Raw genomic sequence first — 13,695 nt, 5'->3', positions numbered from 1 at the left:
GTTCTTACGCTGTGTAGAAGACCTCTATACCATGGGAGTAATTTGCCCAGTTCCAAAACTAGAACAGGGACAAGGGTTTTACTCAAATCTGTTTGTGGTTCCCAAAAAAGAGGGAACTTTCAGACCAATTTTAGATCTTAAATGCCTAAACAAATTTCTCAGAGTCCCATCATTCAAGATGGAGACTATACGAAAAATTTTGCCAATGATCCAGGAGGGTCAATATGATATGGACTTGAAGGATGCATACCTTCATATTCCTATTCACAAGGATCATCATCAGTTCCTAAGGTTTGCCTTCCTGGACTAACATTTTCAGTTCGTGGCTCTTCCCTTCTGGTTGGCCACAGCACCCAGGATCTTCACGGAGGTTCTAGGGTCCCTTCTGGCGGTTCTCAGGCCACGGGCATAGCAGTGGTGCTCTATCTGGATGATATTTTGATCCAGGCGTCAACTTATCTGACCAAATCTCACACGGACATCGTGTTGGCATTTCTAAGAACTCACGGTTGGAAAGTGAATATAGAAAAGAGTTCACTAGTTCCACTAACAAGAGTTCCATTCTTGGGAACTCTGATAGACTCGCTGGACATGAAAATATTTCTGACGGAGGTCAGAAAGTCAAAGATTCTAAATATATGCCGAGCACTTCAGTCCATTCCTCGGCCATCAGTGGCTCAGTGTATGGAGGTCGTTGGATTAATGGTAGCAGCAATGGACATCGTTCCGTTTGCTGGCTTTCATCTCAGACCACTGCAGCTGTGCATGCTCTGACAGTGGAATGGGGATTATGCGAATTTATCTCCTCAGATAAATCTGGATCAAGAGACCAGAGACTCTCTTCTTTGGTGGTTGTCACAGGATCATCTGTCCCAGGGAATGTGATTCCGCAGGCCAGCATGGGTAATAGTGACGACGGACGCCAGCCTCTTGGGCTGGGGTGCAGTCTGGAATTCCCTGAATTCTCAGGGTGTTTAGACTCAGGAGGAGTCTCTACTACCAATCAATATTCTGGAACTGAGAGCAATATTCAACGCGCTTCAGGCGTGGCATCAGTTGCCTTTGGCCAAATTCATAAGATTCCAGTCGGACAATATCACGACTGTAGCATATATCAGTCATCAAGGGGGAACAAGGAGTTCTCTAGCGATGATAGAGGTTTCAAAGATAATCCGATGGGCGGAGGCTCACTCTTGCAATCTATATCCCAGGAGTAGAGAACTGGGAAGCGGATTTTCTAAGTCATCAGACTTTTCATCCGGGAGAGTGGGAACTCCATCCTGAGGTGTTCGCATCATTGATCCGTCATTGGGGCACACCGGAATTGGATCTGATGGCATCTCGTCAGAATGCCAAACTTTCTTGTTACGGGTCCAGGTCAAGGGATCCCCAAGCTGTACCGATAGATGCTCTAGCAGTACTTTGGTCATTCAACCTGGCTTATGTGTTTAATCCATTTCCTCTCCTACCTCGACTGATTGCAAGAATCAAACAGGAGAGAGCTTCAGTAATCCTGATAGCACCTACGTGGCCACGCAGGAATTGGTATGCAGATCTAGTGGACATGTAATCTCTGCCACCGTGGAAACTACCATTGAGACAGGACCTTCTCATTCAAGGTCCGTTCCAACATCCAGACCTAAATTCTCTGCAGCTGACTGCTTGGAGATTGAACGCTTAGTCTTATCTAAGCGGGGATTCTCTGACTCAGTCATTGATACTTTGATTCAGGCTCGCAAGCCTGTCACGAGAAAGATTTACCATAAGATATGGCGTAAATATCTTTTTGGTGCGAATCCAAGGGCTACTCATGGAGTAGGGTTAAGATTCCTAGGATTTTGTCCTTTCTCCGAGAAGGATTGGAGAAGGAATTATCAGCTAGTTCCTTAAAGGGACAAATTTCTGCTTTGTCAATTTTACTACACAAGCGTCTGGCAGATGTCCCAGACGTTCAGTCTTTTTGTCAGGCTTTAATCAGAATCAAGCCTGTGTTTAAACCTATTGCTCCGCCATGGAGTTTGAATTTGGTTCTCAATGTTCTTCAAGGGGTTCCGTTTGAACCCATGCATTCCATAGATATTAAACTGTTATCTTGGAAAGTTTTGTTTTTAGTTGCTATCTCTTCGGCTCGAAGAGTTTCTGAGCTTTCTGTGTTGCAATGTGATTTGCCTTATCTTATATTCCATTCTGATAATGTGGTTTTGCATACTAAACCTGGATTTCTTCCTAAGTTTGTTTCTAATAAGAATATTAATCAGGAATTTGTTGTTCCTTCCTTGTGTCCTAATCCTTCTAAGAAGGAACGTCTGTTACATAACTTGGACGTGGTTCGGGCTCTGAAGTTTTACTTACAAGCGACCAAGGATTTCCGTCAAACATCTTCTCTATTCGTTGTTTATTCTGGAAGACGTAGGTGTCAAAAAGCTACGGCTACCTCTCTCTTTTTGGCTGAAAAGCATCATCCGCCTGGCATACGAGAAAAGGTTACGGCTCATTCTACTAGAGCTGTGGCTTCCACATGGGCTTTTAAAAGCAATGCTTCTGTTGAACAGATTTGTAAGGCTGCGACTTGGTCCTCCCTTCATACTTTTTTCCAAATTTGATACTTTTGCTTCTTCTTAGGCTATTTTTGGGAGAAAAGTTCTTCAAGCAGTGGTGCCTTCCGTTTAGCTATCTGTCTTATCCCTCCCGTTCATCCGTGTCCTGTTGCTTTGGTATTGTATCCCACAAGTAAGGATGAATCCGTGGACTCGTCGTATCTTGTAGAAGAAAAGGAAATTTATGCTTACCTGATAAATTGATTTCTTCTACGATACGACGAGTCCACAGCCCTCCCTGTCATTTTAGGACAGATTATATTTTTTTTCAAAACTTCAGTCACCTCTGCACCTTTTAGCTTTTCTTTTCTCTTCCTATACCTTCGGTCGAATGACTTGAGGTGGAGAGAAGGGAGGAACTATATATACAGCTCTGCTGTGTTGCTCTTTGCCACTTCCTGTTAGCAGGAGGGTAATATCCCACAAGTAAGGATGAATCCGTGGACTCGTCGTATCGTAGAAGAAATAAATTTATCAGGTAAGCATAAATTTTCTTTTTATCCATTTTGTGGAATACAATAAAATTTGGACATTTTAATACTTTGCCTCTGGAATGAACTTATTCCTTTCCTATATAGATTATAGATATAGATCTCGATAGATAAACACACACACTAGAACCCTTCCCATTCAAACACCTTTTCATATACCATATCCCTTTTAAAAACTTTTTATTAATATTTAAATTATATATATATTTTTTTAATAGAAAGTGTATAAATGAGATGTTTTTGATGTGATTTGTGAAAACATTTTTTTAACCATTAACCTTCAGGACTCAAGTCTTGCTAAATATTCTAGCACAATTTTGGCTTTCTGTTGAGCACAAACTGTAACTTTTGACTTGTAATTTTAGTGCGGTTGTGATAGCTATTGAAAGTATAGGTTGCTATAAAGCAATGCCAGCCATGCTAACCCATCTCTGGTAAATGGGATTTACCATGGACTTATATTAAGTTGCGCGCAGCTATACTGCCGCTTGTAATCTAGTCGTTAGTCCTTTCATTAGTAATTATTTTTGTAATATAGGCCGAGGAAAATTTTATTTTTGTTGACAACATGGAAAATTAGGTAGCTCACTGTTGATAAATTTGATGGGGAAAGAAGGGCCACAAAACATGCGGCACACGTTTTTTAAAGAACCACTATAGTTACATATTGCAACAACTTAATACTTAAATATTTTAATCCAAGTATTAATTTAAGAAATCAACTAAAGAGAAAAATATTTGGTAAAAAGAAAGGTAAGTATCCCTTTCCTGCGTGTCGTCTGGGGCACAGCTACTGGCACACCCTCCCCCCTTCAAATTAAAGTGACGTGCCAAACTCCTGGCAATTCCTACCTGTATAAAGGTTGCACTATTTCCTAGAGTAGGTTCTGGTTCAGCATGTGCATGAGCACAAACTCTTTTTAAAGGTCTTGGGCATGAGAGCACAAAAACCTGACTTCACCACAATAAAACTTCTTAACGGTTTATTCAGGTGTAATGTGTACATTATCAGGAAATGGTTGCATTTCTGTTATCAGATGTATCACAAAGGCTGTGAGATTCTTGTGCTGTTTGCAAACTTCGCAGCAGCACTGACGTCATCTGGAAATCCCCAGCAAGGTACACTAACCGGCAGGGACAGAGCAGGGCATAACTTACAAACGTACACACTCACAGAGTTTGGTTTGCATACAGGGCTACAGTTTCAAACATTTACATAAAAAATATAAACAAACCATTTATTAAGAGGCATTAATGCAAGGGAGGAAATAATTCTTTCACTATAAATTGCTGGTATGAGCTCAATTTGAGTGAGTGCAATTCTGGGGACTAATCAAAAAAAAAAACATTGCAGAGTTAGAAAAAGTTCAGAGAAGGGCCACAAAACTAATAAGGGGAATGGGACATTTAAACTATAAAGAGTTAGCTAAATTGGGTCTGTACTCTAGTCTAGAAAAAATGTGCTTAAGAGGTGTTATGATTTCTTTATATGAATATATTCAAAGCCCATATATAGAGTTGGTGGGAGCTCTGTTAATTCAAAGGAAATGGTTTGTGACAATTGAAGGCTAGAGGAAATGAGATTTAATCTCCAATGTAAACGTGTTTTCACCGTATGAGCAATCAAATTGTGGAACGCATTACCTAAGGAGGTAGTAGATGCCAATGACGTAGATACATTTAAAAATGTCTTGCATTCTTTTCTAGATACAAACAGAATTCAGGGATATGATTCCTTGTGTTAAATGGGTCACCTTTTTAATATGATTAAGTTAAGCTCAATTGGAGCTTTTATTGTAAATCAGGCAGGATAGGTCGAACTAGCTGGACTTCTGTCTTCTTTCAACCTCAGCTACTATCTTATTATTAAAAATGCACCCAAATAAAAATGGTTAAGTAGACTGGAGCAACAAGATTAAATAAATAAATAAATAAATAAATAAACATATACATAAATAAGTGTACAATGTCCCTTTAATTCTACTTTTCTAGGGGCCAGAAATCTGTGTAGATGGCTGCATGTGGTCCTTATGACTCTAAATTAGACAATATATAGAATGTATGTAGTTCTATGTTATATGAAATGGTAGAAATCGAAACATTCTAATTTTTTTTTTTTTTTAAATCTATAAACTTCAGTAATGTTTCCGAAAGAGAAGCCTCCTATCACTGTGGTTGGGGATGTAGGAGGACGGATAGCCATCATTGTGGTATGTATATGCATATCAAACCTGTTGCATATTTTATTTAAAGGTACATCATTTATTTTTGGAATGTTAGTTTATTTTTTTGTGTGTTTTCTGGAGTTCTTATATATATTTTTTTTTAAAATAAAGTAAAATAACACTTTAGACTGGTTATACGATCACTTTGATCCTTTATCAACTCATGTAGCTTTTAATTACTGATTATTGTAACTTGAATCACCCATGTGCCATCTGTCAAAGCAGCTGTAACACAATAACTGAAAAGAGATCATACTACGAGCTGATCATGTAACATGCAAGGCTGAAAAGATGTGTTTTCTTCCCTTTAAGAATCATTACTATTTATAAAAAATAAAATACACATGCACACATCTTCCTAAAGATAAACCTCACAGTACAAAGTATTCTGCCTATGGTCTAGTACATAAAACACAATTTGTATTGGCTGCGTGTTTGTGGAGACCTGCAACTCATGTTTGTTTTTGACTTGTTAGGATGACATCATTGATGATGTAGATAATTTTGTTGCTGCTGCCGACACACTTAAAGAGCGAGGTGCCTACAAGATATTTGTGATGGCCACACATGGGCTACTTTCCTCAGATGCGCCACGATTAATAGAGGAGTCTGCTATTGATGAGGTAAGAAAAGCCGCAAGTGTTGTGGAGTATTTAAAGCGGACATCCTCGAACTTTACCCTCCAGAAGTTTTAGAACTAAATTTCCCATGATGCTCAGCTAGCTGATATGCTGGCTGAGCATCATGGGAAATGTAGTTCCAAAACCTCTGGAGGGCCAAGTTTGAGGATGTCTGATTTAAAGGGACATTAAACACTAAATATATGCTATATGTAATTATATATTCAGAGCAAGGATAAGCCTGCGAGTAATGTGCAGATTTTTGTTTTTCGGTTTAAAAGGAAAGTAAAGTCAAAATTACATTTTTATGGTTTAGGAAGAGAGTGTAATTTTTTTTTTATTTTTTTTTTACAACTTTCTAATTTATGTAAATTATTAGCTTTATTCTTTTGGTGTCCTTTGTTGAAGAGCATACCTAGGTAGGCTCAGGAGTAGCAATACGACTGGGAGCTAGCTGCTGATTGGTGGCTGCATATATTTGCGTCTTGTCATTGACTCCCAGTAGTGCATTGCTGCTCCTTTGACAAAGGATATGTTTAAAGGGACAGTCAACACCAGAATTTTTGTTCGTTAAAAAGAAAGATTATCCCTTTTTTTTACCCATTCCCCAGTTTTGCATAACCAACACAGTTATAATAATACACATTTTACCTCTGTAATTACCTTGTATCTAAGCCTCTGCGGACTCCCCCTTTATTTCAGTTCTTTTGACAGACCTGCATTTTAGCCAATCAGTTCTCACTCCTAGGTTACTTCATGTGCATGAGCTCAATGTTATCTATATGAAACACATGAACTAATGCCCTCTAGGGGTCAAAATGCATTCAGATTAGAGGCAGTCTTCAAGTTCTAAGAAATTAGCGTATGAACCTCCTAGGTTTAGCTTTCAACTAAGAATACCAAGAGAACAAAGCAAAATTGGTGATAAAAGTAAATTGGGAAGTTGTTTAAAATTACATGCCCTATTTAAATCATGAAAGTTTTTTTTTTTACTAGTGAAAAATTTGCTTGCGCTGCCATTTTAAAGTTATTTGCAGATATATTTTCATGTGTCTTAAGCTGAAGTGTGCATCACAAATGACACCAGCAGAACTGTAAGGCATTTATTAAAATAACTCTTATTTTAATATCATTGCATTGTTGGTTTGGTTAGTGACTGGCTGCTTGCAGTACCTATTCATTGTTCATTTGAAGTTTGTTTATAGACGCATAATATTGTTCCCATTTATAGCAATGCAGAATATATTGACCCACAATAAATTGGCAACAGTTAAATAATAAGAAGAAGCATTTTTGGTTTATTATAGTTTATTTCTAAATATTTTTCACAAGTAGTAAAAATGTATATCCTGCTCTGATATGCTGGCCACCATTATTTTTGATACTTAAAGGGATATGAAACACAAAAAAATATTTTGTAATCCAGACAGAAAAGTTTTCTATTATGAAATTTGCTTAATTTCCGTGATATTCTGTATGCAAGAGATACCTAGCTAAGTATCTGCAGCACTGGCCGGAAACAGTGCTGCCACATAATGCTCCAAAAATGTGTTAGCGCCTAAGCATATGCCCCTGTTTTTCAACTAAAGATACCAAGAGAACGAAGAAAAATTGATAATAGAAGTTGTTTAAAATCACATGCTCTTTTTTTAATCATGAAATAAAAATGTTGGGTTTTGTATACTTTTTTAAATTTGCAAACAAATTATTATATTGGCATTCAATCTGGTGTAACTTTTTTTTTTCCCCCCTCTGCCCTAGGTGGTGGTTACCAATACAATTCCGCATGAAATCCAGAAGCTTCAGTGCCCCAAAATCAAGACGGTTGACATCAGCATGATCCTGTCAGAAGCAATTCGCCGGATTCACAATGGAGAATCAATGTCTTACCTTTTTAGAAATATAGGAGTAGATGATTAATCTTTAGCTTTCATCTATGAATATATATTTTAGGAAATTATCAAGGGCCAAAACTGGAATTGTACAGTGTATCTTTGCCGTACAAATGCTTACCTTAATATTTCAATGGGGCCGCTTTTTTCAGGCTAATCTGCTTATCCGCAGATGCACCAATCAATGTTTTGCCTTTTTTGCTAATTTTTTTGTGAACAAAATGTCCAACACAATAATTGTTTGTACTATGTCTTTTATGTGCACTTGATCCTAGGGTCCCTAAAGTGGCAGCACTAGTAAAAAAAAAATATATATATAAAAAAAAATACCTCTGCTCTTTTCTGAAGGAAAAGAGAATTTCCTGTTTTGTAGTCCTTTTTTCAGTTCACACTATAAATAGAACAACACAAGCTGTTTGAGTGCAGTTTGGTTGCCTTGAGCGCAGATGGGGGGTGCTAGTCCCTATTGTGTGATTTTAGGACCTTCCTGCTTGAACAAAGGTGGCGTAATTCAACATTGGCAGGGCCGCCTGATCTCGGTCTTGCCTGCTTATTCTGTCTTTGAAAGTTGGAATAATTCATTCCTGCCCTACAGAAAAAAAACAGCCAAAGCTTGTCAAGAGCCTATATGTAACTGACAAATTATTCTGCTTTAGTCATATCGTTGTTTAGTCTTCAAGCCAAAATGTTACATTAGTTTCGCAAGTTATCCTAAAATGTAACCACATCAAGCACATAGTTCTTAAAGGGATATGAAACCCCAACATTTTCTTTTGTGATTTAGACAGAGCAAACCATTTTTAATAAAGTTTCCAATTTAATTCTATGATCAAATTTGCTTTGTTCCCAAGATATTCTGTGTTGAAGCGATACCTAGGTAGGCATCTGGAGAACTATATGGCCGGAAATATTGCTGCCATCTTGTGCTCTTGCAAATGGATAAAATTCTTGCAAAACTGCTGCCGTATAGTGCTCCTGAAATGGGCTGCCTCTTAAGCATACATCCCTGCTAATATACCAAGCGAACGAAAAAAAATTGAATAGAAGTAAATTAGAAAGTTGTTTAAAATCACATGCTCTATCCAAATCATAAAAAGAAAATTTTTGGGTTTCATATCCCTTTAAATTAAAGTTTTATAACGACTCCCATGTGCCATTTCTCTTACTTGGTGTATCCAGTCCACGGATTCATCCTTACTTGTGGGATATTCTCATTCCCTACAGGAAGTGGCAAAGAGAGCACACAGCAGAGCTGTCCATATAGATCCCCCTCAGGCTCCGCCCCCCCCAGTCATTCTCTTTGCTGCTCTAACAAGTAGCATCTCCATGGGAGGGTGCCATTTTTCTCTGTTGATGAAAATGTGTAAATTGATGGAAGTGTATATACTGTAGAGCAGGAAGCAATAATTGCTGCTTACGAACGTAAATGCCAACTACTGCAACTCATCAGGTCTCAGGCTTAGCTTGTGTTTTGCTTTTTCTAAATAAAATTTACTAGTGCTGTTGCTTTATTGCCCATTTAATGCTGTGGTAAGGCCTGTGATACATTGCAGAGCAATGTAGTATGTGTAGATCAATATACTGCAGGTGTCTTGAGCAGCATAGGTGTGGAGAACAAGAGGTTAACTCCAGAAATGATTTGTGTTCCTACCCCATAGCTGACTCTGCTAATTCCTGAAGGAACTGCTGTTTTGATATTTGGAACCAAAAAAAATATATGTATCAGAAGCAGTTGTGTGAAGATAACTTTCTGTAGTAATGCTTTTTTTGTAGGAAAGCATACAGACAATATGCACTTGTATTTATTTTCTGCAAAAGACGAGGGAAAAATAAAATATTTGTGACTTCTGTTTTTAATTCTTGTATCCAATGTATTCTAAGAAATAAAAGTAGAAATGAAGGGAAAGTATCTCTACTGATTTGGTCAAAGCAGAGTTTATCCCTTCAGTGTTGATGTACGTTTGTGGGCTTTTAGTTTTTTTCAACTTAAATTACATTTTTCGTTAAAGGGACACTGAAGTCGAAATTAAACTTTCATGATTCAGGTAGAGCATGCAGTTTTAAGAGTCTTTTTATATGCACACTTTCTGATTACTAAATCCTACTGAGCATGTGCAAGAGTTCAAAGTGTATACGTATAGAGAGACTGTGATTGGCTGATGGTTGTCATATGATACAGGAGTTTGGCAAATTCAAGGAAATTTTGAAGCTTGTTAGAAAAACATCAGCCCGTTTAATATTCATGTTTTGTCATTTTATTATGCGCATTTTGATTTAATGGTAAAAGTTGAGAAAATATTTTTGCAGTCTTCATTTTCTAAACACCTTTAAAGCTATAAGGTATGTCTCCCCAACCACTAAAATAGTGTTATTTATTTTTTTAATTTTCAGAGTTGAAATTACTAAACTTTTGGAGGCAGTCAAATTAAACTTTATTTTTAATATACCTTCAGCTAGGTAATTGGCACTCCACCCCCACCCATCTGGTAAGTCTTACCATGTTTTCTAGAAGAGATTGTTGTGTTTATCACCAATATCAGGATTTATTCTTATAAAGATTTAGTCATTGTTAACTTCAATAAAGATAATTACTGTTTGTTCATTTTTCAAGAGCATAACTGTTTGTGGTTCAGTACAGTATTATACACCCACAATAGCTTCAATATAATCTGACAACAATGTAACACTTAGTCAAAGTAAATAATATACACTGTATCTAATTGCTCACTCTGGTAGCACTGATCAATGAAGTCTGGCCTGACAAAAACCCAATACTTGAAACCCCACTTTTTCAGGTTGGTATGACTTTCAATAAAAATATATTATTACACCATACTCCAGCCTGGCTGGACAGAGACTTTCTTTTCTCCTGTATTTTAAAGCCTATGTTAGAGTATTGGTGAAAATGGCAATTACCTGCAGGCCTTGCTTCAAAGCCTTGTGAAATATTTTAACCTCGGTTAGTGCTGAGCAACTTTACAATTGGTTCCTGATGACATCACCAGTCTCTGCCATTTTCAGACATGTAAATATGCACTTCTTCTTTCATTGTAAGCCAATGGAGTACTCTAAGCAGAACTGTATTATTCTGCAGGATAATTTTCTCTTTGTTCATGATTGAAGTATATCTTTTGTGCTATTAAATAGTTACTTTTCTCTGTCTCAGGTATGAGTACCTATAAGACTTGTACATTATATAAATCCGACACCAACCTAATCACACCTGCTTCATAAAAACCTAGACCGGTCAAAAATAAATAAAAAACCTATTTGTGTACTTTTAAGACTTATCTTTGTCTCTCATTCCTTTCTTTAAAAAATGCTGGCTTTAAGATGCTCTCATTATGTCAACGTTTATAAGCTCCTATTGAAATGTTGCTTGGCATAAATGGCCACCACCCTTAAAGGGACACTCAAGATAAAATAAACTTTTAGGATTTATAAAGATCATGTAGATTCAAACTTAATTCCATTATAAAATTTTGCACAGTCTTTTTATATTCACACTTTCTGGGGAACAAGATCCTACTGAGCATGTGAACAAGCTCACAGGGTATACATATACTAATCTGTGATTGACTGATGCCTGTCACATGATACAGTGGGCCAGAAAATGGGAGAAAAATTACATTTTGTAATTTTTGTTTTTACTGCTTATTTGAAATTCAGAGTAGGTGTTAAATTATTGTCCTTTTATCATGCTTTTGTTAATTATACAATTCTACTGCATTAAGTGGTCCTTTTAACCTACCTCTGAAAAGCAATATTTATTTCTGATGGTAGTGAGTCCACAAAATCCTATTCTTGTAGATGGGAATACATCACCTGGCCACCAGGAGGAGGCAAATACACCCAACCAAAGCATTCAACTATCCCTCCAACTTCCCCTTCCCTCTCAGTAGTTCTTTGCCTCGTCTAGGAGGTAGGTAGAGATTTATTTATAAAATATTTTACCAGGAAGGATACATTGAGATTTCTCTCGTTTTCAAGTATGTCCTGGGTCCACAAAACATTGCATTGATACAATAAGGTACAATAATACACAATAGATGCAAAAATATTACATAGAACAGGTAAGCAATATATAATCAACCATGACAGGTGCATTCTGTTTTGAGATATGTAGAGAGGGATCACTTAAAGGATATTAGGCTTGGGGATGGTTTGAAAGTGTGCGGGAGGTCATTCCATAACACTTTCGCTCTGTAGGAAAAGGAGGATTGAGCTGCTTTTTTTTTTTTTGTATTGAGGCAAGCTAAATAATGTGCTGGTACTGGATCGGAGGTTATAGGAGGTGGGAATAGCCGGGGAGAGCTGCTCAGGTAGAGTGGGAGCTTCCCAGAAAGGCACTTAAACACAAGGAAGGAAAGATGGAGGGTTGGTCTGGATTCCAGCGTCAGCCAGTTTAGTTCTTTTAGCATGTCACAATGGTGGGTCTTGTAGTTACATTGTAGCACAAAGCGGCAGAACGAGTTATACAATGTATTAAGTTTATTAAGGTGAGTTTGCGGTGCAGGTGCGTATACTACATCCCCATAATCCATGAGATGGAGGGGATCTGCAGGATTTCATATTATGGAAACCCTCAAAGGATAGTTCCTTGATGAGAGGGTTAAGGGAGTCACAGCTGACCTGCTTATCAATCTCTGAGTAGAGTTTATTCCATAAGCAGCCTTGAGGTGTGGCAGGGAAGTTCCCTGGCATCCCTCTGTATGCTAACAAACATTTACTCAGCTTGTCCTCGCCTGTTCGTTACAGGGGACTGATCTTCTGTATTTTTCATTACAAATTGTCAAGGAGCTGTCTGCACAGCAAGGGTAAGTCTCCTTAGCACTTTACTCTGTCTCTTCGCAGGCTAGTTGCGTTGTATGTGTGGGGATAATAGGCACTATCTTTTGTTTTGCAATGGCCACTGGCTTCTCTTTAATGTCTACAGTTTGGAAGCCTGTGTGCGTGTGATCAGTTAGTTACTGGTTTCCTCCGTAGGGAGATTAGCAGTTTAAGATGTAGTATACATTGTTATTGCTGCATAAATTATGCCCCCGTCTCATCAGCGTACCGGAGCACTTTCGTTCTTGGGCTTAGTGTTTTTTGGACTCTGCTAGTGACAGTTGATCTCCTTGACACAGTTATAACTCCTGCGGTGACATGTTGGTTAACAATTTTCCCTCCACAGGACAATTTTGGCGTATGTTCCACATCTTCCCCCAGCTACTGAGGCCTCAGCAGGGATAGTCTGTCTTCACATCACCAGGAGGGGGTGAGACCACGGAGCATTTTTGGTGTAGGCCACGTTTTTACAAAGGTGTTAAACATTCTTCAATGGTCTTCTGTCTTGGCCACAACTGAGTTCCATCCATTGTATTCAACCATCAAGGGGTGGTTCCCTGGCGATGGTGGTGTCTCGCATTCTGAGTTGGGCGGAAAGTCACCAATGTCTCATTTCAGCAATTCACATTGCTTCCCAGTTTTCCACTCCTTGAGACTATATAAGTCTGCAGGCTCTTCACTCCGGGGATTGGTCTCTCAATCAGGAGATATTCGTCCAGATTGTTCTCCGTTGGGGATATCCAGAGATAGATCTCATGGAATCTCATTTTCAAACTTCCGAGATATGGATCTCGATCTCAGGACCCTCAGGCAGAGGTAGTGGATGCTCTGGCGGCTCCCTGGGTCTATTGTCTGGTTTATCTCTTCCCTCCGATAGTGCTTCTTCCTTGAGTTATGGTGAGGATCAAACATGAAAGGGTGTCGGCGATATTGATCGTCCCTGCATAAGATCTCATAAGGATGTCGTCTGCCACAGAGGGAGGACCTTCTATCCCCAAAGCCCCTTTCTTTATCAAAATCTAGATTCTCTGAGGCTAACT

General features: G+C 38.3%; 1 protein-coding gene across 3 annotated transcripts in view; it reads left to right on the top strand.

The window, feature by feature from the left end:
- Positions 1-11,109, top strand: part of PRPSAP2 (phosphoribosyl pyrophosphate synthetase associated protein 2) — a 131,841-nt gene extending 120,732 nt beyond the window's left edge. For all 3 annotated transcript variants that reach the window (XM_053694582.1, XM_053694585.1, XM_053694583.1), the window contains 3 exons: positions 5,228-5,298; positions 5,790-5,936; positions 7,695-11,109. In XM_053694582.1, the coding sequence (XP_053550557.1) occupies positions 5,228-5,298; positions 5,790-5,936; positions 7,695-7,853 (377 nt within the window). In that variant the 3' untranslated portion in view covers positions 7,854-11,109. The remainder of the gene's footprint in view (positions 1-5,227; positions 5,299-5,789; positions 5,937-7,694) is intronic.
- Positions 11,110-13,695: the final 2,586 nt, after the last annotated feature.

Source organism: Bombina bombina, chromosome 11 (assembly GCF_027579735.1).
Source record: "Bombina bombina isolate aBomBom1 chromosome 11, aBomBom1.pri, whole genome shotgun sequence".
NCBI lineage: Eukaryota > Metazoa > Chordata > Amphibia > Anura > Bombinatoridae > Bombina > Bombina bombina.
Note: the sequence above shows the minus strand (reverse complement) of the source record. Positions and strands in the feature narration are given on the sequence as shown.